The sequence below is a fragment of the Sebastes fasciatus genome, chromosome 14 (assembly GCF_043250625.1).
Source record: "Sebastes fasciatus isolate fSebFas1 chromosome 14, fSebFas1.pri, whole genome shotgun sequence".
Lineage (NCBI taxonomy): Eukaryota > Metazoa > Chordata > Actinopteri > Perciformes > Sebastidae > Sebastes > Sebastes fasciatus.
The window spans coordinates 9,303,313-9,329,904 of NC_133808.1; the positions used below are offsets into that span (position 1 = coordinate 9,303,313).

The 26,592-nt window shown below is 41.5% G+C and overlaps 1 protein-coding gene across 2 annotated transcripts; it reads right to left on the reverse strand.

The window, feature by feature from the left end:
* Positions 1-74: 74 nt before the first annotated feature.
* sestd1 (SEC14 and spectrin domains 1) lies at positions 75-25,211 on the reverse strand. Of its 2 annotated transcripts, none has more exons than XM_074658501.1 (19): positions 24,903-25,211; positions 21,259-21,328; positions 21,003-21,111; positions 19,136-19,226; positions 18,920-19,033; positions 13,991-14,104; positions 13,764-13,858; positions 13,591-13,646; positions 11,920-11,988; positions 10,313-10,470; positions 7,962-8,084; positions 6,284-6,478; positions 5,762-5,876; positions 5,500-5,668; positions 3,669-3,750; positions 3,437-3,559; positions 3,103-3,294; positions 2,796-2,899; positions 75-1,843 (listed from the first exon to the last, which is right to left on the reverse strand). In XM_074658501.1, the coding sequence occupies exons 2-19, from the start codon at positions 21,326-21,328 to the stop codon at positions 1,555-1,557; spliced, it is 2,268 nt and encodes a 755-aa protein (XP_074514602.1). In that variant the 5' UTR covers positions 24,903-25,211; the 3' UTR covers positions 75-1,554. The 2 variants fall into 2 exon arrangements, with proteins under 2 accessions (XP_074514602.1, XP_074514603.1); XM_074658502.1 differs by having other exon boundaries at positions 3,011-3,294; positions 24,903-25,191.
* Between the last annotated feature and the right edge of the window lie 1,381 nt (positions 25,212-26,592).

Below are 26,592 nucleotides of genomic sequence, written 5' to 3' on the forward strand. Positions count from 1 at the left end.
TGTGTTTGTATTAGAAAGAGCAACTGTGGTTGATTGTGCTGCAGACAAATAATAATAAAAAAACTCAACTCATAGCAACTTCAAAACGCTTCTTTATTTAGAGGATGATGTCATATGTATATATTATTGGACGGAGAGGAGAGAAAGCAAGACGCAGTATTTAGCGGTTACACCTACAGCAGCAATTTTCTGGTCAAAAATACCAACCAATTACAGCAAGGTTTGCTTGACAAAAAGTCCAATAAATAGAAAAAGGAATCTGGCCTATTCTGAGGTCAGTCTGGATCAGAGCAAAGCGGCACAGGTTTGATTTCCATCGTGAAGGCAGAGGGTTTCTTTAGAGCAGTAAAGTGGTCGGAGCCCCTTGGTCCTTGACAGATGTCATGGAAACGTTAATGTTACAACTACAAGTCCCACAGACTTTTTCACTAAGTCAAATCTGTAATTGCCAAGATAAGGCAGAGGTAAAATCACATTTATCTCCCCAAAATCTCTGAGAAAGGGGAAGCATACCGCTTACATGGAGCTAAGAATGAGGTGGATGTGAGGAAAATTTTTATTTCATTTTGACTTTGAAAGGAAGATTTCATATTTTCCAATTTCCCCAGATGGCTTGCAAGAGGATTTCACAAATAATGTAAAATGTTTAACTTCAAGCTGATTGAATGCTGTTTTTTTATGTGGTTTCACGATGCTCTTTGGGACTTGTAATTGACTTCTCTCCTCAAGTTATACAATACAGTGTTGTATTTTTCAGTTTTTGTCAATAAAGCAGTTTTTTTTCCAGCTTATTTGTACATATGGTTCAACCGGGAGAGTTTCATGTCCGTCTCGGTGTTGAAAAGCTCCAACAGTCACCTGACATGTCTATGGGCGAAAGGTACACAGGACTGTTGATGCAGGATTACGATCAGGTCGCTTGCACACATGATATACCGAAGCTCCGCCCCTCCACGAAGTTCATCTTCTCTCAGAGGCGGGAAATAAAAAGGACGCGAGGGAGCAAGAAAGGCGATGAGTCGGAGGAGGAGGCACGGACGGAAACCTTGGTAACCATGTTAGCACCATGGAAGCTCCACCCGCTTAGAGAGGCATGCTGGGAAAAGAGGAAGCGATGTTAGCTGTACATTAGTAGTATTAAGTATTTCTTATCCAAACCGATTATTTTACAGTCGATCGCCATCAAGTGAGCATCAAGAGATATGAATATTAATAATTCCAGTATTTTTACATTTGCGAAATCTGCTGGATCGCTTAACGGCAGATAAAAGCAGTTAGAGGGCGCTGTTGGATCCAGAGCAGACAGCGGTAAAGCTCTCACAGTTTCTGCTGAACGGAGTTAAAGAATCACATCCGACATGTTTATCCTCTTTCAGGAAGGGTTAACAGTGAGGCTGATGGAAAATGTGGTCTTAATGTAAAGAAATACCGGCAGTAAGGATAACCTACTGGGAGACAGAAGCAACCAATCGGAGGTTCCGGTGGAAATGACTCAGCAGCCCTTCGTTAACGAGCTTCATTAAGGCTGCTCGGTTTAACGGCGTTAGCGATCCACTAGCAGTCCTGCGTAGCCCTCTCTAAGTCTTCATCCTGCTGCCTCGCCTCCTCTTCCTCCTCCTCTTCTTCTTCTTCCTCATCTTGATCCTCTTTCTCGCTCAGTTCCTCTCCGATCACGTCCAGCCGTGCGTCCTGCCCATTTAGCACGCCCTCCTCCTCCACCCTGTCATTATGAAGCCCCCCTTCCTGCAGCTGCAGCCGTCGCTCCTCCACCAGCATGAGGCGCTCCCTGACGCCCTCCGCTGCCGCCGCCGTGTCGCTGGGACTCCCAAAGTACTGCTCGGTCCTGAAACGACAACAATTCGAGTTAGGAGTTTGTATTGTATGAAGTGTGTGTGTGTGTCACATTATGGGGACTCACCTCCCATGTGGAATCAAAAAGCTGGTAAATCATTGAATTTTAGGGTTAAAAGCAGCAATATGTTTTATATTAACCATGGATCACATGACTACCTGTATGTGAAAGTAGTCTCTCGTATTGACAAAACAACAGAATTATCCCCCGACTCTGCAGTTCCCCTCAGCTCAACGGAGCTTTAAAGCTTTTTTTTTTTTACATTTGTGCTTTTATTGGACAGTCTAGCGCGAGGAGGCAGACAGTTGCCGTTATGTGGCATGCACAGTAACCATTCGGCTACCAGGGCACTCTGCTTTAAGTAGCTTTCAACGCATTGTTGTGATTTTACGGCCCACAAATTTACTGTTTTGGTTCACTCTAGCTGCTCTCATAGCAGCTGTTTTCAGCTATAAAGCTCTAAAAACCCACAGTACACTACCTGCTCAGCACCAGACAGCAGGCAGACACAGTTAGAAACTAGCTGGTGAATATACTGGAACATTTAGCGGCTAAAGAGACAGATATTTTTCTCAGGAGTTGGTAGAGACCATAGACTGTATATAAGAAGTGGACGTAGTTACCGTGACCTAACCCATTGGTTTGTGGACTTCAGCTTTGAAGCCTTGAGTTTGTCATTTTGGCTGTCAACATCTTGGTTTTTGGTCGTCGCAATCTTGGGTTTTGCAACCCGAAGTGACACGAGAGGGTGGAGCTAAGTACAACTGAACACTGATTAAAACTCCCAGATGGGACAACGCCGTGGTAGCGACCTGTCTCACTATCAAGTGAGAGGTAGGGTAATTTTCTCATAGACTTCTATACAATCAGACTTTTTTTTGCAACCAGATGAGTCGCCCCCTTCAGGCCATTAGAAAGAATGCAAGTGTGTGTGTGTAGGTACCCATCAGGGAAGATAACAGGCATGGTCAGTCTGTCCAGCAGAGTTTTCCCAGTAGAGTCGACTTCATCCAGAGACTCTGGGTCCACACATTCCTGCTGTAACACCTGAAACACAGTAAAAACACAAGTAATTAAGACAAATTTACATTTTCAACGCAATGGTGTGCCAGCTTCCGTGTACCATAGATTTCAGCTGCTTCTACTGTACAAGCCCACCAACAAGTGCACCCCGGCTGCACATGCCACATTTTTACTGCTGCTGCAACACCCGGCACATAATAAAAGGTCTCCCTCTTGACCTGTCTCACCCTCTCGGCGGCGGTGTGGAAGTTCAGAGCCAGCTCCAGTCTCTGCTGTCTCTCCTCACCGCTGACGCTGAACTGTTTCCAGACCCGGTTGAGTCTCGGCAGAGTGTCTCCGGACGAGCGCGTCGTGCAGCGCAGAGACTGACAGAGGACGACGGTCGCCTGCAGCAGCTGACGGCCGTAATCGTATGTGCTCTGAAGGAAGAGACAGGAAGACAAGAGGCAAACAGAGAGACAGACTTATTGTCAGTCTTTTTGATCATTTTCAGCATTATTTCATCTCTTAAAGTTGACAGGTTTACATTTTTGATATGAGTAGTATCTGGAAGTGTCTCACCTGAGCGACGTCCACAAACTTCCTGTGTTTGTCCAACATGGTCCTGGTCTCCTGAGTGTCGTCGCCCAGTCGGACATGAGTCTTCAACAGGGCGTCCAACAGCTCGCCAAGCCATTCTACTGACTGAACACACACCGCATACACACACATAGCTGATTAATACAGGAAGGAGGTATTGTGTGTATGTATGTGTGTTTGTGTGTGGTGTTGTTGTTGTTGTTGTGTGTCCTACCTGTAAAGCGTCTTCTTCACATTTGAACAGTTGGACCATCTGTAGCATCTTCAGCCTCCTCACATCCACCATGTCCTCACACCTGCAACACCCAAAACACACAGTTAGTGGCAGAAATGAAAAAGTTTGCTCCGGCTGGTGGGAGGTGCTTGGTATTTCCTCAACTGATCTCAACATGGCTGCCGGGTCACAAACTTTCTCATGTTACAGCCAAACAGTACACTACAAGATGTTTCTGAAAACATTTGAGGCGAGAAATAGTCATTACAGTAACAGAATATTGATACATATTTGATCAGCGCTGCCTAGTTTGACCATTTGATCGGAGTTTGCGAGTGATTGACAGCTGCACAGAGACAGCAGGCTCCAGATCAGCTCTGATTGGTTGTTTCCCTCGGGTCTGTGAAATCTTGCAGAGTAGGAGCACCAGAGTACACAGAGGCGCATGATTTTTTTTCAGATTACCTGTCTCATGTACTACTGTCAGGATATAGTGACCATTTTATTTATTTTTTTAAATCACATTTGCTCCAATTCTACCTGCTGCAGCTTTAAAGGCTTCATTCCCATGTCCTAACCAACAGTGTAAAGTGCTGGTACCGCCCCTAAAGGCCACAGTGTTCATTACAACATTAATGTGAAAGAGTTGGAAAGAACAAACAACATACAGTACTGATGATTTATCTATTCTTAGAGTCTCACCAGTAGTGGAGCTAAACATGTAAAGTTTGTCCTGAGGGTGGCACTAGAGGGAAGGTCATGGGGTCATTAAAATATAAACAGTTCGTACTGTACTTCGTACAGGACATCGACCGATCGGGAGGAAAATGTCTGCACTAGCTTTAAAGGCCCTGATGCACCAAGCCGACAGTCGGCCGTCGGTGAGCGTCTGTCGGCCTAGTTTTTGCAGCGTGTCCCGCACTGTCGGATCTAGTCTGCCCGTGTCGGAGGTTTTTCGACCGATTAAGCATGTTAAATCGGCAGCGGAGGCCATTTGTGAGAGGAATCACTCTGATTGGCTGTTCAGCTTAAACCAATCAGTGCACGAGAAGAGAAACGGATGTGAGGAAAGCTAGCTAAAGAGTAAAGTCAAGAGGAAAAACACAGAAGGCTCGTCTCATTTTTCATCTTCATCTCATCTGATCATTCCAATACACGGATATTTTCACAACCACATTGCCATCTAGAATGAAGCGAAATGGTGAGTGAGAGTGGTGTGAAAATGGTCGACAGACGCCGATTTATTTCATGTACGTATCATAGCAACGGCTTGTACATCCGCAGTCCTCGGTCTTCTGGTTTCCCTTTTTGAATGACGAATACAGACTACCGTCGCCTGCTGGTGTGGAGTTCTTTCATCTCACGCAGACGCAAAACGTACGTGCTAACTGGCCGTTGGCTGTAGTTTTTGCGGTGTGTTCAAGTGCAACTTTTTGGCCAAGACACAGGCAACGTGAGGCGACGCAACAGGCGGCCTTCGTTTTACACTTTTTCGAAAAATTAGAGTGACCTAATAAGTGGTGATTCACACTCTGCAGAGAGACATTGTTGCCGTTTCAAGCTTTGCTATACAAAATAAGTTTGATTGATTGATTATCGGTCTGACCGCACAGTAAAGCTTGAAAGACTCATGGGAGCTGTAGTTGTGGAATTTTAGCAAAATACGTGGTGGTCTCCAGGTGCTAAAATCTGATCATCTAGTTCAGTAATAGATGCACATTTTATCTTAAAACTCATTATCATAATTCAGATTTTCAGAGAGCCTCAGATAGGAAACCCCCTCATGGCTACCTGCTGACCTCTGCTTTGAACAGAAAAAGAAGACGGTCACCTCTGCTTGCGGAGCTGCATCTCCTCCATCACAGTCTGGACGTGCTGAACGTTGTCCTGCTGTTCTCCAGCGGGACTCTCAACTGTTTCCTCCAGAGGCCATGACGGCTGGGTGCACACCTGCTCCATTAACAGCCCCCCCTTCTGACGCAGAGACCCAAGACCCGCCTCTGCATGGATGGGCGCAGACGTACATTTAATTAACACCACAAAAACAGCATTATTATTCTAAAAGCACATGCTTTATCGTTCAGAGCACAAACCAACGGTCTGCAGCTTCTCCTCCAACAGTTTGAGGTTTTGCTGAATCGAAGCTCCGTCAGCTGGAGCCACATCCGCACAGAGCATGCCCAGTAGACCGTCCAACTGCTGGGACAACTGCAGAGACGGACACAAAACTTTAATTGCTCAGAATAAATCAGAGACGCTTTTATTTTTCTTGCCACTTGCCCACATTCGGATTCATCCTCATCAGTTTGCTAAAAGTCCAAGAAATTGTGTTGTGTATTTTATATTTTTTCTCTTTTGATGGGGCTAGCAGTTTCCCTCTGCTTACAGTCTTTGTGCTAAGCTAAGCAAAACACGTGCTGGACATATCTCTGTACTGGATATACAAAAATGAAACTCTTTTTTACACAGCACTGTTTCCAGTCTGAACATCCAGCACAAATAGCAGCTGATGCAGTCTGTGTGTGTGTGTGTGTGTGTGTGTGTGTGTGTGTGTGTGTGTGTGTGTGTGTGTGTGTGTGTGTGTGTGTGTGTGTGTGTGTGTGTGTGTGTGTTACCTCCTGTGTGGAGCTGTGGAAGCCCTGGGCCGCCTGCAGGACGTTCTGTCGGCCCTCCAGCTGAGCTGCTTGTTGGTAGCAGACGTCGCTGAGCTGCTGCTGCAGCGCCTTCAGCTCCACCACCTCCTCCTCCTCCCCGGCACTGAGCAAGGCAGCGATCTGCTGGTTCAACTCCACATACACCGCAAACCACTCCTGTACACACACACACACACACACACACACACACACACACACAGACACAAGATACAGAATCAGCCCAATGCTCACGTTTACCACCAGTGTAACTAAAATGGCTTTGTTCCCTCATAGGATACAACACAGAACTAACACACACTCAAGTTGCCGGGTTTTTAGGTGTACATAGCTAAAACTAAGGCAGTCTAATACAACAGTCCAGCAATAAATGCTGACTTCATTAAGGTCATAATGTTCTGTTTTTGTTGAAACTGTTTTAGGGAGGTGTTGATTCAACTTTTAGTTTGTGGTGTATGGTGTATTTAGTCTACTCTGAGTGATCGGAAAAAAAAAAATCAGTAAATATATCATGAGAAGGAATTTAAGAGAAAAGTTTGATATGTTGGGAAATACATTTATTGGCTTTCTCTTTAGCATTAAGACTAGAAATGGGGAAACAGCAGTAATTAATGAGTCTTGACTACAGGGTGTCACTTCTCCTGGCCAAGAAATGGAAATGGTCCTTTAATGTTTGTCATGTCGAGTTAAGGGTTGTTATTTCTGCAAGTCGGCTTACAACAACAGGGAAGACTTTTTTTTAAATGATATCTTAGCTATATTTTACCAGGATACTCCCATTGAGATTTAAAATCTATTTTTCTAGAGAGTCCTGACCAAGACAGCAGCATAAAAAGTTTCTCCTTACAAGCACACTTGTTCTGCTGATGATCATATCGTCACTTAAAGGATGTATGTAGGACTTCAAATGGGTAACAGTAGTCCAAATTTAAAACACTAAAACTGTGGCCCGTCTGCTCCGCTGGTGTGACTGATGGCAGTTAGCGTGTGTTATTATCATAGTGCTAGTTTCTGGCCAGCAGCAGCAGTCAGAATAACTTCACTGACTATTTGTCTCAAATACTCGCCGCCTTGATGACCCGGCGGTACATGGAGAGATGTGTGCCGAGGCTTTTCAGGTCGGGTAGAATCTAATGTTAACGTTATCTCTGTTGATCCAGTGCATTAGCTTGCTTCCATGGCTGAAGGCGGTTTGTATTCCAGGTTTGTTTCATATGTGGCAACGGGGTGTATAAATAGGCCGTGGACGGGATCAACACAGATCCAAAACAAAAACAGACGTTCTGGACCGGAATGGAAGTTTTAAAAGGAGAACATACTGGCTGTGGCACTTTTGTTTAAGAAATTCAGTATGTTTCCTTAATCTCTGATGACATATCGTGGTCATTTTATGATTTGTACAGTAAATATATAACACATTGGCCCTTTAAGCCACAACATGAAAGTGTCATGTGAAATGCATTAAGATGGAATTGGCTTCTGGCGACCTTTTCGCGGTCGAACTACAAACAGCAGGGTGGAAGAAAAAAAACACTCAGATCTGTATTTAACCCCAAATGTGATTCATCAATTTGTGGTCGTCACATGATGATGGCGTGTGTGTGTGTGTGTGTGTGTGTGTGTTTTCAAAGCGCTGCATTACACTGTGCTGGCTCTCGATCTCCTCGTGTTTCTGCTGCAGGGCCTGAGCCGCTCGCATCGAGTCTCCGATCGCCTGCTGAGTCTTCAACAGCTCTGAACCTGGACCCTGCAGCCAGGTGACAACCTGAGATAAAGAGAGAGAGAAAACACAAAATACAGACTAAGTTATCTCCTATAGAGGGAGGACTTGCACACTTGAGACACACGAAACATATTTTAAAACAGGACGGTCAAAATTGAGGCAGACCTTAAGAGTCAAGCTACAAAAAACGCTGCATCCTACATTTCTCATAACCCAACTCTTTCGATAGATTCTCTCTGCCCGGTAAATGCCCACACTCTTCAAACTCCATGTCCCAAGTTTGTAACACCGGTGGCCTGTTCAGAATGTGAAGTTTGACGTCTGATCTGAGACAACTTCATGTTTAAAATTGTTGGATTGGCCCTTTAAACTTTAAATTCCACTGATAAAATAAGAAATTAGTGTATGAATTTCCCATAAAAAAAAAATCATTGTATTTTTTTAATGATTTTTAAAAATAATTTACTGAATTTATTTAATTATCTAAAAAAAAAATATTTGTATTTTGAACAACATTCACAATGTAAATTACAGCTATTTGTGATAACTCGTGGGTGTGCCTTGTTTAGTAGTGACCTCATGTTTCATGGACATTTATATTGTTAAAAAAAATTACTCTGCTAAAAGGCCATCTGTGTGTTTGTCTACTACAAAATAAAATGATATACATTAACAGTGATGATGATTTTGTTGATGGGTTGATGAGTTGAGTTTGAAATATTCACCATAGTACTATACAGTATACAGTGACATCTGGAACGGGCATCCAGATGTGTGTGTCTGTGGTATCATGATTTAATTGTATTTATCAGGTCAGTGATGCCTTAAAGAGCTAACCCCCCCCACGCACACACACACACAGTTCAATCCAGAACTAGGCCACCCCCCCCACCCAACCTCTAATCCTCCAGGCTAGCGACCGACATGGTGTGGTTCCCATGGCAACCCCAGGCTCATCTCCAAGACAGTGGTGTTATCCATGAGCCCCTGCGGCTGCAAGAGCCCCAGTAACCACAGTACAGTCTACTTCTACATAAGTGCTGCTCACTGACACCGTTTCTGAGGGTCAAAGGTCAAAGACTGGATGATAAAAGAATCAGGGCAAGAGACTTTTAAAGACTCAGGACTGTAGCAATGTATGCAGATGTGGAGGACATATGCATCTGTACTCGATTCAGGAACACAAACTGCAGTTTAAAAAGGTGTATGAGGAGCAATTAACACTACTAAAAGAATAGTTCGACATTTGGGGAATAAGCTTATTCACTTTCTTGAGGAGAGTTAGATGAGATTGATATGAAGCTACAGCCAGCAGCCGGCTAACTTAACTTAACTGACCAGTGTGTAACAATTAGAGGGATCTATTGGCAGAAATGGAATATAATATTAATAAGTATGTTTTCAATGTATAATCACCTGAAAATAAGAGCCGTGTTTTTGTTACCTTAGAATGAGCCGATAATATCTATATAGGGAGCGGAATAGGTTGCAATCTGCAACCTCTCCCGCTAGATGCCGCCAGGCCAACCTGGTGTATTTCCCATAAATGGGTGGTCTATGGGTGGTGCTAACTTTGCACCTACCACCTCCATTGTAGAGATTCGGGGAAACAAGGACACGTGCAAAACAACACATTACAGGACAGGCTGCACGAGCCTCCTACAGCTTTCCAAATAAAAGTGATTTTTTACAACACTTGTCTATAAGTCTAACGGAGAGGAAAAACAGAAAGTAGCCCACCTAGGACGGCTATTATAACCAATTAAATGGGGATCTACATCCGGGGCAACTTGCACACCGGTTTGTCTACATGTGAAACCTAGACAGGACACAGGAGGGAAACTGCTAGTCTGGTTCTGTCTAAAAGTTAAAAAAACAAAAAACAATCCACCTACCATTAATGTCTCAGTCTTGTTTTAGTTTTGCTGAATTTCACAGAAAAATAAATCAAAATCATGAATCATCCCCATGGTTGTAAAAAATTGAGACTTTAAAAGGTCTTATTGATAACATTTTTATGTAGGTGAATATTAAAACATCCACAGAGCTTTTAGAAAGGTGCCGAATAAAAGTATGGCTTGTCCTGAAAAAAATAATAATAGGATTGTGAATTAATCATTTTAAAAATGTTGGCGGGTCCAAATTGAATGTTTTGTTTATCTTATCAATAGCACCTTTAATTCTGGCCAATAAGTGAAGCAAAACAGAGTTTACAAACTGTCGACATCATTTACAGAGTGTCCACACAGCTGTGTGCATGTGTGTGTTACCTGCATGACCTTGGCGTGGATCTCGTCCAGCTGGGTGCGTTTGTTTCGCTGCCGGCAGAGCTCCTGGTATCTGGTGTACTGCTCCCTGAGCGAGTCCAGCAGCTTCATCACCTGAGGCTGAGCCAGGAGCTCCTCGTCCATGGGACACCAGGCTGGACCTGGAGGTCAGAGGTCAGAGGTCAGAGAGAGGTCAGGCAGAAGACCTGTAGGGGTTATAGTCCAGGACGTCTCCTTATCTGTTATAATCGTACAATAAGGTACCTGCAGTGGTTCCTTTTCAGGACATTAAAAGGAACAGTGTGTAGCATTTTGGGGAATCTATTATCAGAAATGGAATATAATATTATATATATATTATATATTATATATAATATTTATAATGTTTTCATTAGTGTATAATCACCTTAAACTAAGGATCATTGTGTTTTCGTTTCTTTTAGAATGAGTCCTTCATATCTACATAGGGAGCGGGTCCTCTTCACGGAGTCCGCCATGTTGCTCCGCCATGTTTCTGCAGTAGCCCACAACGGACAAACCAAACACTGGCTCTAGAGAGAGCATTTTGTGTTTTAAAGTTACCTGAAGGCCAGCATAGTTCTCAGACACACTTGTGAAACTGCGGTAACGTGACCTGCAAAACCATGGTACCACAAGCTGCCGTCTGACTTCCGTTGCTCCTAACGTAGTGTTGTTATGGTAAGGATGACCTTTGAGCGATGCGAACAGCGTTACCATGGTTTAGCAGTCTTGGAAAGGGAGGAAGTGAGCGGAGGGGTACTCAGTCGGTTGCAATCTGCAACCACACCACTAGGTGCCACCAAATCCTACACACTGTACCTTTAAAAGTATTGTTTTAAGCAGGTTGTCTGACAAAATGATTTAGACGTCTGTCACTCGTACGTCTCATGAAAAAGATCGCTACATTGTCAAATGAATGTGGACGCTCAAACATCGCAGCCCTATGTGATTGCTGAACATGTCATTCCAAAACCATGGGCATTGATCTGCTGCTATAACAGCATCCACTTTCAGGCTTTCCACCAGATTTTGGAACGTGGCTGCAGAGATTTGCTCCAATCAGCCACAAGAGCATTAATGAGGTCCGACACTGATGTTGGGTGATGAGGTCTGGCTCACAGAGACACAGAAACAGAGGTCACTGCCACAGCACCTAGAACTCTAGCAGTCTACGCAGTAGGGTTGTCCTGAATACCATTTTTTGGGGCTCCGAAGCTTCTGTGAGAAATATTCTAATGTATTTGAAGCTTCGGGAGAGGTCCCGCTTCAGTAACCAGGACAGTGCCACTAACGCAATACTGTACATACACAAGTGATATATGTCTCTCAGACATTCGAATACTGATTTGGAGGTCGATTACCATGGCGGCGGTCAAAGCTTTGAAGCATCTGGGTCAGCCCTACTACGCAGTACCCTCATATACTGCGTCATACTGTAGTACCCTGGATACAACTTCAGCTGTCCATCTCCAACAACAGCTCAGAGAAAGAAAATTTCCAAAAAACAATACAGACAACATCCATTCATTCATTTATCTTAAACTGGACCAGCACAGTGACACCTGAATGACTGACAGATGCTTCCTCACCTCCCTGTCCTCTTTCTCCCTCTGAGCCGTTAAAACGACGCTGCTGCAGCTCCGACAACAGCTCATGACCTGCAGACAGACAGGGGTAGGGGGGAGTTGAGATTTTAAAAGTCCGTTATAAAAGCATCTGAAACAATAATGTGACAATAAGTGTTTGTGTACATGCTGTTATATTATGAAAGGAGCTGGTAGAGGGAGGAGGGTGGTACCGCAAACAAAGACTCCTTTCACCTCTGCCCAACAACACAGACACAGGCTGCTCAGTACAGTGAACACAGCCAGCCAGCCAGCCATCCATCCATCCATCATTCATCCATCCTTAGTGTCTATTTAGCTCCAGGTCTTGTGTGTGGTGGCAGCAGACTAAGTATCCAAGACCTCCTTCTCTCCACCCTCATCCTCCAGGTCAGGGGTGAACCCAGACAGACACCCTGACAAGGAGAGTTAGCTTGGCTGCTTGGATCCAGGATTCTTTCAGTCACTCACTACCCAGAGTTCATGACAACAAGTGAGAGTAGTTGTGTACACACTAAGCAAGTAAGTAAAGTGGAAAATAGGGTGCTGGTTAGGTTATTATTTTGACTGTATGAGCTTTTATTTTCTTTGCACTGTACTGCGTGGGGGAAAAAAACATTGTTTTTATATTTTCTTTGAGCACAGGAGATGATATTTAAAAGGATAGTTTGGGTATTTTGAAGTGGGGTTGTATGAGGTACTTCTCCATAGTCAGTGTATTACCTACAGTAGATGATGGTCAGCGTGCCCCCAGTTTGGAGAAGCAGACCAGAGTACCGACACGTGAGCAAAGCAATGTACTGCTGGGGACGGGGCTGGCAGCAAAACATATTTTAGTCTCCTAAAAGAAAGGCTCACCTAAAAAAAATATATAATATAATATAATATATAATAAAGTAGTTTATTAAGTGTATGGTATATTTAGGATATTTTCACCGCTTTACCTTGCCATCAGACAGCCCTTTCTGATGGGGAACTGAAGCTGTTGTATCCATCTATGCTCTCACCAAAACTGCCAGACTCCATTGAAAAAAACTGTAATTTTACTTCGTAGAACATGCGGGTCTTCCGCTGCCTTGATCGGTTAGTTTGTTTGTGCTATTGTGTGACTTTGGTGAATCCGAACTAATCAAAGTCACACAATAACAAAAACAAACTAACCGCCTACTGTTTTTTTTTCAGTGGAGTCTGGTACTTTCGCGAAAGCTTATATAACGGCTTCAGTTCCCCGTCGGAAACAATGACTGTATAGCTGTCTGACGTCAAGGTAAACCAGTCAAAATATTCTAAATATGGCGTACACTTAAAATGACATTGATTCTTTTAGGTGGGCCTATCTTTGAGGTGGCTAAAATGTGTTTTTGCTGCCGGCCCCGTCCACAGCAGTACATTGCTTTAATTCTGTGCGGTAACTCCTGTGTGCTTCTCCAAACTGGGGGCGTGCCGACCGTCATCATACTGTAGGTAATACGCTGACAATGGATACATACCTCATATAGCCCCACTTCAAAACACCCAAACCATCCCTTTAAATCAGTGGTCTTAAAGGATGGGTTGGGGATGGGTCTCAGACATGAGACCAACATGTAAAATTGTCATCACTTTTAACGACGTGCATGTCTGAAAGGGGCTTCAATGAGAGGAGATGATATTTACCGGTCTGAAGGACAGTCTCAGGGTCAAAGGACGGCAAAAGGTTGCAGTCAGCTGATCTGCAGAGGACAGAGAGACACACAGCTCTGGATTTCATGTCTACTGTTAGTACACTTTAAACTGTAGCTGTGTGTGTGTGCGTGCATGTGCGTGTGCGTGCGTGCGTGCATGCGTACTTCTCCTTGTCCACAGTGCTGCTCTTGTCACTGTCGTTGATAATCGACAGCTCGTCCAGCAGTGATGTCGACTCCCTGGTGAACTTCTCAAAAACCTGCAACGAATAAAACAAACGTAAACAAACATGCTCAGACCTGGTGCCAGGTTACTATGGCAACAAGGTTCTTCATTTTTTTAAGTTGTACAAATATCAAATACATGAATTTATCTAAAATAAAACACTGACCAGTCTCTTGTTGAGCCAGTCGTTGTGATCGTAGTCCAGACTTCCCCCAAAATCATCCGTCAGCTGACAGGGTTCAATGTAACGAGTCAACTTATTGGCCGAAACCAGGATCACCTGACAGGAAGCACAGAGTCAAATTTTAACCTTTAAGTATAAAAGAGACCCAAAACCCACAATAACAACACAGTATGAAAGAGTTCATGGCATGAACTCTTTCATTAAGATCAAATATTCACAGTTGGTGTTATTCTTGTTAATTACACATCTATATGATTTAGAAATTGAGCAAAATGTATTATAATATTTATAATACTTCTGGTCAGTTTGAAGGACAATGAAGAACAAAAGACTAATCCAACTCTAAATACATAAGCATTTTATGGAAATGTTTTACTTCAACATGCAGGTTGGTCCCTGTGTTCTATCTTTAGGGAAAACACAAGCAATGGTTCACATACAAACATTTTATATGACCTCCACAGATCTTCAAATGGTTCTTATTTCCCCAAACAGCACATATTGATATTACCGACATACGTGTATCTTTAAAAGCTTTCCTCTGACATGTTTCAATACATTGAAGCATATATAATACAGTGAATGATGGGTAGTCATAATCATGATGACAATGGTTGCTTTTCATTCTGCAAATTATTCTTCCTCGCCTCTCTGCCCTCCAGCCAAGTGACCCAAAAACTGACCGAGGTCTGAAATAACAGAGGATGTTCCTAAACATGAAATGTGTCTCGGATTATGCGAGGAGTGAAAAGACCCCAACACCCCTTTGGATCAGAACCTGTTTATTAAGTGGTCAGCTGATCTGATGGAAGCATAAAAGGAGCGGCCAGCTGGAAGTAATAATATTAGGGCTGTCAAAGTTAACGTGATAATGATAACGCATTAATGCAACTTGCGGTTTTTAGGTTGGAGCGGGCTCAGTTTTGAAGCTAGAGTGAAGATACTGGTAACATATGAAACTAGAAAAACCTAAGGAATCCATTAATATTGCACATCAATATTCTATTGTCTGTAAGGAGGTTAAATAACGCTCCAAACTTACACTACATTTTGGCAGGGAAAAACTGGCATGGGTTCCCTTGTCCTCTGACTTCAAGATATGTGAATGAAAATGGGTTCTATGGGTCTCCCCTTTACAGACATGCCCACTTTATGATAATCACATGCAGTTTGAACAAACTACGAAACAGGTTTGTCACAGCTGTTAAATAATAATAATAACTGTATATATATTTTTTATCACGCTGGATCGGTACTCTGTATCAACCAATACCACAGGTTTGGGTATCGGAATCGGTATCGGGAAGAAAAAAATGGTATGGGAACATCTCTAACAGTTGATATGATATGCGTAATGAGTAAGTGCTGTTCCTTCATCCTCGGAAGAGAATAAGGTATAATAAGTGGTGAGGAGCCACGTTGGGCAAATGGAAAGCACCCCATTATGCATGCACGGAGCTTTGATGCAGCTCGGATACATTACCTCTGGAGCCCTGCTATTGGTTGTTTTCGTTTTTGAGAGAGGGCATTATGGGAAGACATAATTATAGTCCCTCCCTTGTTTTCTTAAGACTTAGGAGTCACTGCAGTCAGCACTGAAAAATCATACTGAGACTTCTTTAAACAAAGTTTCATCTACTTTTTAAGTTTAGGACCATTTTCAAGACAGTTTCTAAGATGTTTTATACCAGCGCTGATCACAGATTACATAGCAGCTTCAGTCCACCAACCCAACAGAGTTGGATCACAAGACAAACTTCTCCTTCAGCCTCCCAGAGCACTTTCTAAATCTGGAGATAAAGCATTCGGTGTTCTTTAACAGCCTGCGAGCTGATCTTCTAAATGAGCTTCAAATTTAGACGTTTGCCAGATTTTTTTGCATTTGTATGAAAGGTAGCTTTACAAATAAACAAGGACAGTCAGACAGCTGTTAGTGAGTCGTTCTTCCAGCTGTCACTGCAGCAGATGCTGTCAGAGAAATTGGACTCAACTCGGCGTGTATGTGTGTGTTTATTTAAATGTGAGGCCAGACTTTAGAGCAGCTGTACGACACCCACCCCGCTGTGACTTCCACACACACTCCATAGTTTAGATGAGTCACATTTCAAGACAGTAGATGGAATATCACTTCGAACAGCTGTATGTGTGTATGTGTATTAAAATAGTGAAGAAGATGAGCGCTCTAACAGATTTAAATAATAAAATAACAATCCCAGCAAGTCATCAATCATTAGCATGTATTTCATCATTCAAATATACTTATAGTTGCTGTTCATTAGCCGACTCTTAAACGTCGGAGTCTCCTTGAATACACTAAATGTTAACCGTGATAGATCATTTGTTATCAGCAGCAACTTTCAAGTTGCTAAACACCCACCAACTTGCTCCAGTTACCGTGGCAACAACTATAGAGCCAACATGGCTGCAGAAATCTGGGTCAGAGCGACTACCGATCTCTGTCAGTAAAACCATCTGTTGTAATAGAGAACGAGGTTGGGCGAAAATCACAACACTCAAACACACACACCCAGTCCATCGACCCTGGCTCAGGTTTCCAGCAGGACGGATAATGATGCTCAAGGTTATCATAACTGGCTCAGAGTGTACAGTCCGTTTGTCTCTGGGGTTATTTCAAAGTTAAAAATAAAAACTGGTCATCATTCAGAAGACATTTAGACGTGATGGTCAATAATATGGAACCCTTTACTATCTGGGGAAAGGAGGCCAAAGAGTGGACCAGAAGAGTTCTCCGTAACTCTGTCCCACAACAGTTAATCTCGTTGTACATCCGTAAAAAAAATCATGGTAATCCATCCAATAGTTGTTGAGATGTTTAAATCCGGACCAAAGTCGTGGACCAGCCAGCTGTCTCTAGAGGCCGTGCCACTAGCATGACTAAACTAGAATTAGGGCCTTGTGGTTGTATGCCTCCGCCCAACCAGTGTAGTTGCAGTTTACATCCTATTCATAGGCGCAGTTTGAACTTTAAAGTCGGGGGTTCACAAAAAATCATCTAGAGGGAATGTGATGTGTACAACGCAGAGAAGTCTAATGTATTGGGATGTGTGTAGCTTGAATATTACACCCGTTTTATTTGTACACCCTCGTCAGTGAAAAAATCCGTTTGATCGCATTGTTTTCTATTTAAATGAACTAACTGGCCACGAGCGACGAAGTGCTGCATAGCGCGCCGTTTTGAGCTGAACTTTTGTCAGACGCCCTGTTTCTATTTATTCCTTATTCCAACGGATGAGGAACGACGGATTCATAAAGCTGAAATGAGGAGTTATCTGATACGATATCTCCTCATTTCACTATAAACACCTAAATAAGGATGCAGCTAGCTGGAGGGAGATCAGCAGGAAATCACCTGAAAGTTTACATACGCTACTGTTGGCTACAGTGTTTGTCATTTTCATTAAATATCACAGTATAAAACCTGTGATTTAAATTTTTTTTTAAAACACAAACGTCAGAAGAGAGCAAGTACTACTCATCCATCTTTTAAGTGGTTACGTCTCCAGTCTGATCTGGAGCTAACAGATGATAGGAACGTGGTTTGTTTACATGACGTAACAGAAGTGCATATTTAACGGATTCAGTGTGGACAGAGAGTGTCTGATGTTATTAGGCTATAAGTAAATAAAAAGACCACAAATCTATCTTCTTATCTTGGTAGTTTCTGATTCTGTCTATAAGAAGACACAATAAGGGCGATATTATTCATCATTACAATAAATTATTAGCTCTATGTTATTATAAAAAAAATATAGATGCATTTCTAGGGGGTTCAGTGAGCCCCCTGAACCAACGCAAACTGCATCTGTGATCCTATTAGACATTTATGTGAAATTGTCACAATTAGCATATGAATTACTGAGTTCACAGTGACCTTGATCTTTGACCACCAAAATCTAATCAGTTCATTCTTGAATCCAAGTTGATGTTTGTGCCAAATTTGATGAAATTCCCTCAAGGCGTTCCTGAGATATCGCTTTCCCGAAAATGGTACGGACGGACGGACAACCCGAAAACATAATGCATCCGGCTACCGGCGCGGAGGCATGAAAATTACAAAGTTGGTCCCTCTGTTGCCCTTTTAATGTCATACTGTAGATCTTCAACGTCACAATTTGTAAAACACAGTAGAAACATGGAGAAAATCCTCACGCTAAAGCCTAACAAGGTTCCTAAAAGTTCAGGTTATGGAAAGCCCCATGGTATAGGTTGTTAAAGGTGTTAATGCGAGATATGGAGCATTTCTATTGCCTCCGCACGGCTCTCAACATGGCGACGGCTGAGCCGGTGGCTCGCAGCTAACGGGGCTAACAGCGCTAACAAGAGGGTGGGTGTTACGCTTTCGTGGGGCACACTCACATGCATGAACATGCACTAAAGCCATGCGCGTCCAGCCCAGCTATGTCAACAAAGCACGACTAAAGTCGGATTCCAACACACACACAGAAGGAGTGCGACTTCATTCTCTGCTCAGGTAGACATTACTCCTCTATATCTTTATAAAGCACATAGTTGTTTGCTGCTATATTAATGCTCTGGATATCGTATAGAGAACCTTTAAGTTCCCACAGTGGGAAAGGCAACCAAACCCAACACAATGATTTCAGGTCAACCAGAGATGTTTTTCTGGACTGTACCTGAGCTCAGTGACCGCTTTCACACTTTCACATCTCTTGAAAAATGACCTCAGATCGAGAAAAACCTCTGTGATCGTTTGAAGTGAAGTTCATGTTAGACAGAAAACAAGTCTTTTTTCAAATCAGGTACAAATTTTCAAAATCCACAAAGACCTCTAGTCCCAAAATCATTTCAGTTACCTCTCAGCGCCGGAGAGGGAGCTCAGTGAGCGCACATAAAACTTTTTGTTTTGCGAGCAGAGGCTGAGAGACTCACCTCGAAACCCAAGCGGTCTTTCTCCTTCCAGAAGCAGAAGTGTGTGACCTTCTTATCCCAGAATTCATCTGGCTTCACCACACAGACCAGCGACACCTCGGCTGGAATCACATTCTGAAACAGCATCAATAGCATCATCATCCTCAGCTTTTAAACATCCTGCCAATTAATAATGTAATTTATGTCATTATTGAGATCCATATCATGCGTTTGTACCTGCAACATGAGCACCACAGTCTTCACAATGTTCCACTGAGACTTTCGTCCGTCCACGATAACGGTGAAACCCCGGGCCTTACACTTCTTACTGAGAGAGAGAGAGAGAGAAGGCATTTTATTGGATATCATTCAAACTATAAACAACACAAACAAATATTTACATGCAGGGTTTTCTGTTCATGCAGCATTTGGGTTGCACATCCATACCGACTTAAAATACAAGAGTTTGTTGTATCCCTTCTTTTCCACAGTTGGTGTATATATTGAGATGAGTCTGAAGGCTGCTTTAGGTGTATCAGAGTGGTGCATTCATGTCCGTTTACTTAGATTGGAGAAATGAGTTCCCAAATCAGAAGTTAGCTGTTTTAAAGCTTGCACTTCCGAACACTAACAGACTATAAACCATAAAGACAATTTATTTGCAAGGATGATTCAAGTTCATCACAACTTGTTTCTTATATTTGTACAAGGGCTGTCAAAGTTAACGCGATAATAACGCAAATTTGTTTTAATGCCACTAATTTTTTTAACACATTAAAGCAATCCATCTTTCGGAGGTTGTAGTGGGCTCAGTTTTAAAGCTAGAGTGAAGATACTGGTATCATATGAAACTAGACCTAAATAAACCTAAGGAATCCATTGGCACCAACCATGTCATACTAGCTTGTTGGTCAGGAGGCTAAATAACGCTCCAAACCGCTTCAAAGGGGTCCCTTAACGTCTGACCGCAAGATATGTGAATGAAAATGGGTTCTATGGGTACCCAGACATGCCCACTTTATGATAATTACATGCAGTTTGGGGCAAGTCATAGTCAAGTCAGCACACTGACAGCTGTTGTTGCCTGTTGGGCTTGAGTTTGCCAGGTTATGATTTCAGCATATTTCTTTATGCTAAATGAAGTACCTGTGAGGGTTTCTGGACAATATTTGTTGTTGTTTTGAGCTGTTGATTAATTTCCAATAATAAATATATACGTACATTTGCATAAAGCTGCATATTTGCCCACACCTATGTTGATAAGAGTATTAAATACTTGACAAATCTCCCTTTAAGGTACATTATGAACAGATACAAAATGTATGATTAATTTGCAATTAATGATGGACAATCATGCGATTAATCGCAATTAAATATTTTAATCGATTGACAGCCCTAATTCGTACATTGGGATATAATTTCAGTTTTGATAACATTGCACTCGGCAAACCGGTGCTGTGTTCTCGGGTCAAAGTGATCATAACTAATACAAACCACATCTAACAAAACTACTACAAAAATAAGACCTGAAAACATGGTATTTGCCTGAATGTATTGACCTTTTTTTCTGGAAATTATGTTAGTACAAATTGGGATCATATTATATTGGAGAAGACATTTTTCACTGCATCAGACATTCTTTTTGAAAGGAGAGTGTAACACCAGCTCCAACAGAGAGTGTTGCATCATGAGTTGATTGTGGCCTTGATGCTCCTTGTTTTTATGAAGCCCAGTTTAACCAACAGGCATTTCAAACAGCTTGTGTAATGTGCTTTGGAGGAAAATAAATTCCTGCCAAGTGATAACAAGTTGAAAGCATCTGCAGACATCTTTACTGCAGAAATGAAATCATCTGTCAAGCTGCCAAAAATGACTGCTGTCAGAGAACGTCATGATGTGGAGCGCAAACAAGGACTGAAATATACAAACAACCAGAAGATTTATCTCATAATCAGGGTCGTCTGATATTCGGGCCAATACGATAAGACCCAAATTGTAATAAACTGGAATCATCCTTTAAGCCTTTTATAGCTGAACATGCTGGATTCAGGCACTGGAGTTTAGATCCAGCAGCTCTTCGGTGACGAGTTAACTCCAAACTTACCTGGGGATGCTGAGCAGGTAGTCCAGTGTGGCGCTGAGCTCCTCCATGCTGGTCTGATCTGAACTGAGAGGGATGGTCAGGATCAGACCACTGCGCCGGTCTTTGCCCCCTGAAGAGAGACAGACCATCTGATTACTGACCAAACTGCCCGTAAACTGAGATCATATAGTCCTCACGTGTAGACATGTTATCTCATGATCTGTGTGTGTGTGTGTGTGTGTGTGTGTGTGTGTGTGTGTGTGTGTGTGTGTTTTACCTGACAGAAAGGCCAGTTTCTTCTTGAGGATGGGGAGCATGTTGGTCGCTTCCATGATGGCGTTGGACATCTGTAGACACACATACTCATCAAAACTTGAAAGGAGGAAGGTTCAAATTTCTATCTAAGTCCATCTGAAAATGACATTCACATGTTCATATGTATATTTACACAGTTTTTGGTTGCTGTCATTTTTCCTTCTGTAAGACACTCGTCCACAGGCTATTCAGTCACTAGTCCACAATCTCAGTTACTAGTCCACAATGTCATTCACTAGTCCACAATGTCATTCACTAGTCCACGATGTCAATCACTAGTCCACAATGTCATTCACTAGTCCACAATCTCAGTTACTAGTCCACAATGTCATTCACTAGTCCACGATGTCAATCACTAGTCCACAATCTCAGTTACTAGTCCACAATGTCATTCACTAGTCCACAATGTCATTCACTAGTCCACAATCTCAGTTACTAGTCCACAATGTCATTCACTAGTCCACGATGTCAATCACTAGTCCACAATCTCAGTTACTAGTCCACAATGTCATTCACTAGTCCACAATGTCATTCACTAGTCCACAATCTCAGTTACTAGTCCACAATCTCAGTCACTAGTCCACAATCTCAGTCACTAGTCCATAATCTCAGATACTAGTCCACAATCTCAGACAGTAGTCCACAATCACAGCTTTGTTTACTACCTGACTGACTGCTCAGCTGCCAAGCACACTGCAAGTCAACACAGGAGTATGAGTCATATTACAGGTGATAAACTCAACTACTATAGGGTCACTCACTACTAAACACTATAGCAGCACACATTACAAACCTCCGCTGAAGTATCATATGAATATTATGGAGACAGCTCAGTGATTTTCCATGAGGATTTTCTCTCCGCTGGCATTTCTCCCAACATATTCAGACTCTTGGCTTCATATTCAGATCAGTCTGTGATTTACCGTCTCTGTCATCAGTGTGTTTAGCTGTCAGTCAGTTTATATTTCTGTCAATTGATTGTGATTTTAGTTAAATAATCAACAGATTAATTGATGATGAAAACAACTGCTAGGTGCAGCTGTAGTTTTAACTTGAAACCAATACAGAAACCCGCCTGTTTTCTCCATCTTACAATGAATATCTAAATGCAGATGTTGGCTTAACATCTGTGTTTGTTTCAACCCTCGCTCTGCACTTTGCTGGTTTAAATTACCATTGTTTAATCGTTCAATGATACCGGATATTGTATCATCATCTTGTGTTGGTAGGTGGATTTTGTTACCTTTGGACGGAGCCAGACTAGCTGTTTCCAACTATTTCCAGTCTTTATGCTAAGCGAATTGTCTCCAGCTTCATATTTAACAACAGACATGATGTCAACCTTCTCATCTAACTCTCAGCAAGAAAGTGAATAAACGTATTTCTTTTAAAAAATATTTCAGTCTTACTGTGCATTTGTTGTTTCATTGTCTTTTGTGTTTATTATATTATTAATCTTACCGTTCAGTTCATCATAACTCATAATTAGGGACACAGTAGCCGGTGAACCGCACTTTGATACTGTACATGCGCTGAAGCATCAATTGTACTTTAAACATCTTTTTATTACATTGTTTCTACTTTTACTTTGTTTTTTAGTATGTGTGTATGCATAGTGTATTTATACCATACTGTATATACCATACCATACCATGTATACTGAGCATTTCAGGCACAACATCTTTCGTAATCTTATCCTGACACACCTTTGTGTGTGATTCTCTTTATTAAAGCTTTGGAGTAATGTTATGTCCATGGCCGTCATGGTTGTATCGTTTAGTTCTCCGATCATTCTTTGATGCTCCTTTTTTTTAAACTATTCAAGACCTTGAAAACCAAAGTCAAGCCAAAGTTGTAACAGTTTTGTTTATTTCACATGAGAAATGTATGGATTTTTTTTTTGTCTGTGCTCTTCTCACTGTCTTGAAGTGATTGGGGATCTAAACAAGATGTTACGTTCACCAATCAGGACTTAGATATTCAGTATTTGAATTTTACAGGGGTTGTTATGTTGTTAATCAAATTGGAGTCCTGATGAAGCAAATTAGCTGAGTATTTTAGAGTTGAACTAATAAATTAAATTAAAGTTTTTTTTCCCCCATAGTTTAACTTTAATTGTTGCTTTTTTTTTAGTCATGAATATTTATTTATTATTATAGAGAAATACTCAAAACCAAGACACCAAGCTTTCAGGGGCTTTAGTATTTTAGCTTTTTTTTAATGTTTACTTTTATATTGTTACTGAACATGTTTATGGTTTGTGTTCTACTAAGCTCTAATTACATTGTTTGATACAACTGTTTTATTAATTACTGTTATTATTATCATCATTAGTAGTAGTAGTAGTGGTAGTAGTTTTATTTATTACTGTTATTATTATCATCATTAGTAGTAGTAGTAGTTTTATTTATTACTGTTATTATTATCATCATTAGTAGTAGTAGTAGTTTTATTTATTACTGTTATTATTATCATCATTAGTAGTAGTAGTAGTTTTATTTATTACTGTTATTATTATCATCATTAGTAGTAGTAGTAGTTTTATTTATTACTGTTATTATTATTATCATTAGTAGTAGTAGTAGTTTCATTTATTACTGTTATTATTATCATCATTAGTAGTGGTAGTAGTAGTAGTTTTATTTATTACTGTTATTATTATTATCATTAGTAGTAGTAGTAGTAGTAGTTTTATTTATTACTGTTATTATTATCATCATTAGTAGTGGTAGTAGTAGTAGTTTTATTTATTACTGTTATTATTATCATCATTAGTAGTGGTAGTAGTAGTAGTTTTATTTATTACTGTTATTATTATTATCATTAGTAGTAGTAGTAGTAGTAGTTTTATTTATTACTGTTATTATTATCATCATTAGTAGTGGTAGTAGTAGTAGTAGTAGTAGTAGTGGTAGTAGTTTTATTTATTACTGTTATTATTATCATCATTAGTAGTAGTAGTAGTGGTAGTAGTTTTATTTATTACTGTTATTATTATCATCATTAGTAGTAGTAGTAGTGGTAGTAGTTTTATTTATTACTGTTATTATTATCATCATTAGTAGTAGTAGTAGTGGTAGTAGTTTTATTTATTACTGTTATTATTATCATCATTAGTAGTAGTAGTAGTGGTAGTAGTTTTATTTATTACTGTTATTATTATCATCATTAGTAGTAGTAGTAGTGGTAGTAGTTTTATTTATTACTGTTATTATTATCATCATTAGTAGTAGTAGTAGTAGTAGTTTTATTTATTACTGTTATTATTATTATCATCGTTAGTAGCAGTAGTGGTAGTGGTGATAAATGAGTGTGGTTCCTGCAGCACCAGTCAATGTTGCTGCAGAGCTTCATCCTCCTCCTCCTCCTCCTCAGCCTGCGGCCTGGCTGCAGCAGCAGGACGGCTCGGCCCGACCCGGCTCGGCTCGGTTAGTCTCGGCTTGGTTCGGCTCGGCCCACAGACACAATGACCTACATTCATACAGCTGCTGCTGCGGCTGCTGCTGCGTCTCTAAACCTCCCTAAACCTCAGCCTCCATCCACTCAGTATCGACAACTTTGGGATCACTCAACAATAAGTAGCATTGGTCAGACGGCTTTTCTTACCTTTCACTCAAATCTGCAGCATTTTTGTGTCCCGATTCTTTCTCTCCCTGTCCTCCTGTCCTCCTGTCCTCTTCTCCTCCTGCTGTGTCTCTCCTTCTCTTCTGCAGCTCTTCCTCTCCTCCTCCTCCTCCTCTTCTTTCTCCCCTCAGGCTAGTTTATCAGCAGATATATTCAGCCTGTTTTCCATGAAACCCTGAAGATCTCAGCTCGCTCTCCGTTAGCTGGGAACAACAGTGGAAACACACACTGGGAGCAGGCGGTGGAGCTCGCTGCTCTGCGCAACCGCAGTGGAGACCAATAAAAGATTACGACTTCCGGTAAAGCGACATTCCAAAGTAAAAGCTGGAGGAACACGTTTCACAAGAAAAGCTGGAGAACTGTGGAAGTTTTTAAAATATATATATATATATTATAAATAGAAAATGTGTATTTGCTGTGACCTATAGAAATAGTTTTGTAGTCTCATTTATCCACTTTTTTTAAGACATATAAAAGCTTAAGTTAAAGGGACTGTTTGTAAGAATCAGAAATTGTTTGTTAACAGCGACACCTGTGGCTGTTAAGTCAACGAAAGTCAGCTTCGGGATCGCGCTTGTGCTCGCTCTACATAGACATGAATGAGCATCGCTCAAAACAGTGAGGCGACACACGTCAGCTAAAACCACAATATCACTCTATATTTCACCTGCTTGGCAGTAATGTTAGCTGACCAGACGAAGGTCTCTCCATGAATCACTGCTGATCCTAGTGTTGGCTTTTCCTGCTTCAGCCTCCCGACCGCGGCCGAAGGAAACAGGGAAGACACCGGCACCCGGTCAGAGACGATAACGTTTCTTGCTGCGGAGCCCTGTCACTTCACAAGACACGGGAAACCTCTGTTGGTCTGGAGGAGCTGTTGCAGTTATTTCTGCACAAACGTCCACTGTACATTCACTACATATTCTCAGGTTGGGAGGCTGAAGCAGGAAAAGCCAACACAGTATCAGCATTGATTCATGGAGAGACCTTCGTCTGGTCAGATAACATTACTGCCAAGCAGATGAAATATAGAGTGATATTGTGGTTTTGGCTGACGTGTGTCGCCTCACTGTGTTGAGCGATGCTCGTTCATGTCTATGTAGAGCGAGCACAAGCACGAGCAACAGGACGCTGACTTTCGTTGACTTAACGGCCACAGGTGTCGCTGTTAACAAGCATTTCTGATTCTTACAAACAGTCCCTTTAAAGCTTTTATATGTCTTAAAAAAGTGGATAAATGAGACTACAAAACGTCATCACGCCAACTCGTCTGCCCTCACAACCTCGTTGTGTATACTTGTGCTCATGTGACCGTGGTGTAGTTCGTTTATAGCCTAGCGTTAGCTTTTTACTTCAGGTGATTGCATTTACAAAAATTACAAAAAATTGTAAAATTGGTGTACATTTGTGAAGATTATCTTGCTGAACCAAATGCGTAGGTATCGGGGTTTTTTTTACATTTATTTTAGTTATCATCCTATTGGCTTTTTGTCGAGGGGACCAGGGTGATGCTAACTTCCTGGTTGGCCTATAAAAATACGCCATCCCTGGAGAACTCTATAAGCCTTATATATGAAAACACTAAGTCAACAAACAGCAAATGAATATAGATAATGCATATAGAGGTTTTGAATTACTTAATTTTGATTTACTAATTCATTCATCACATTCA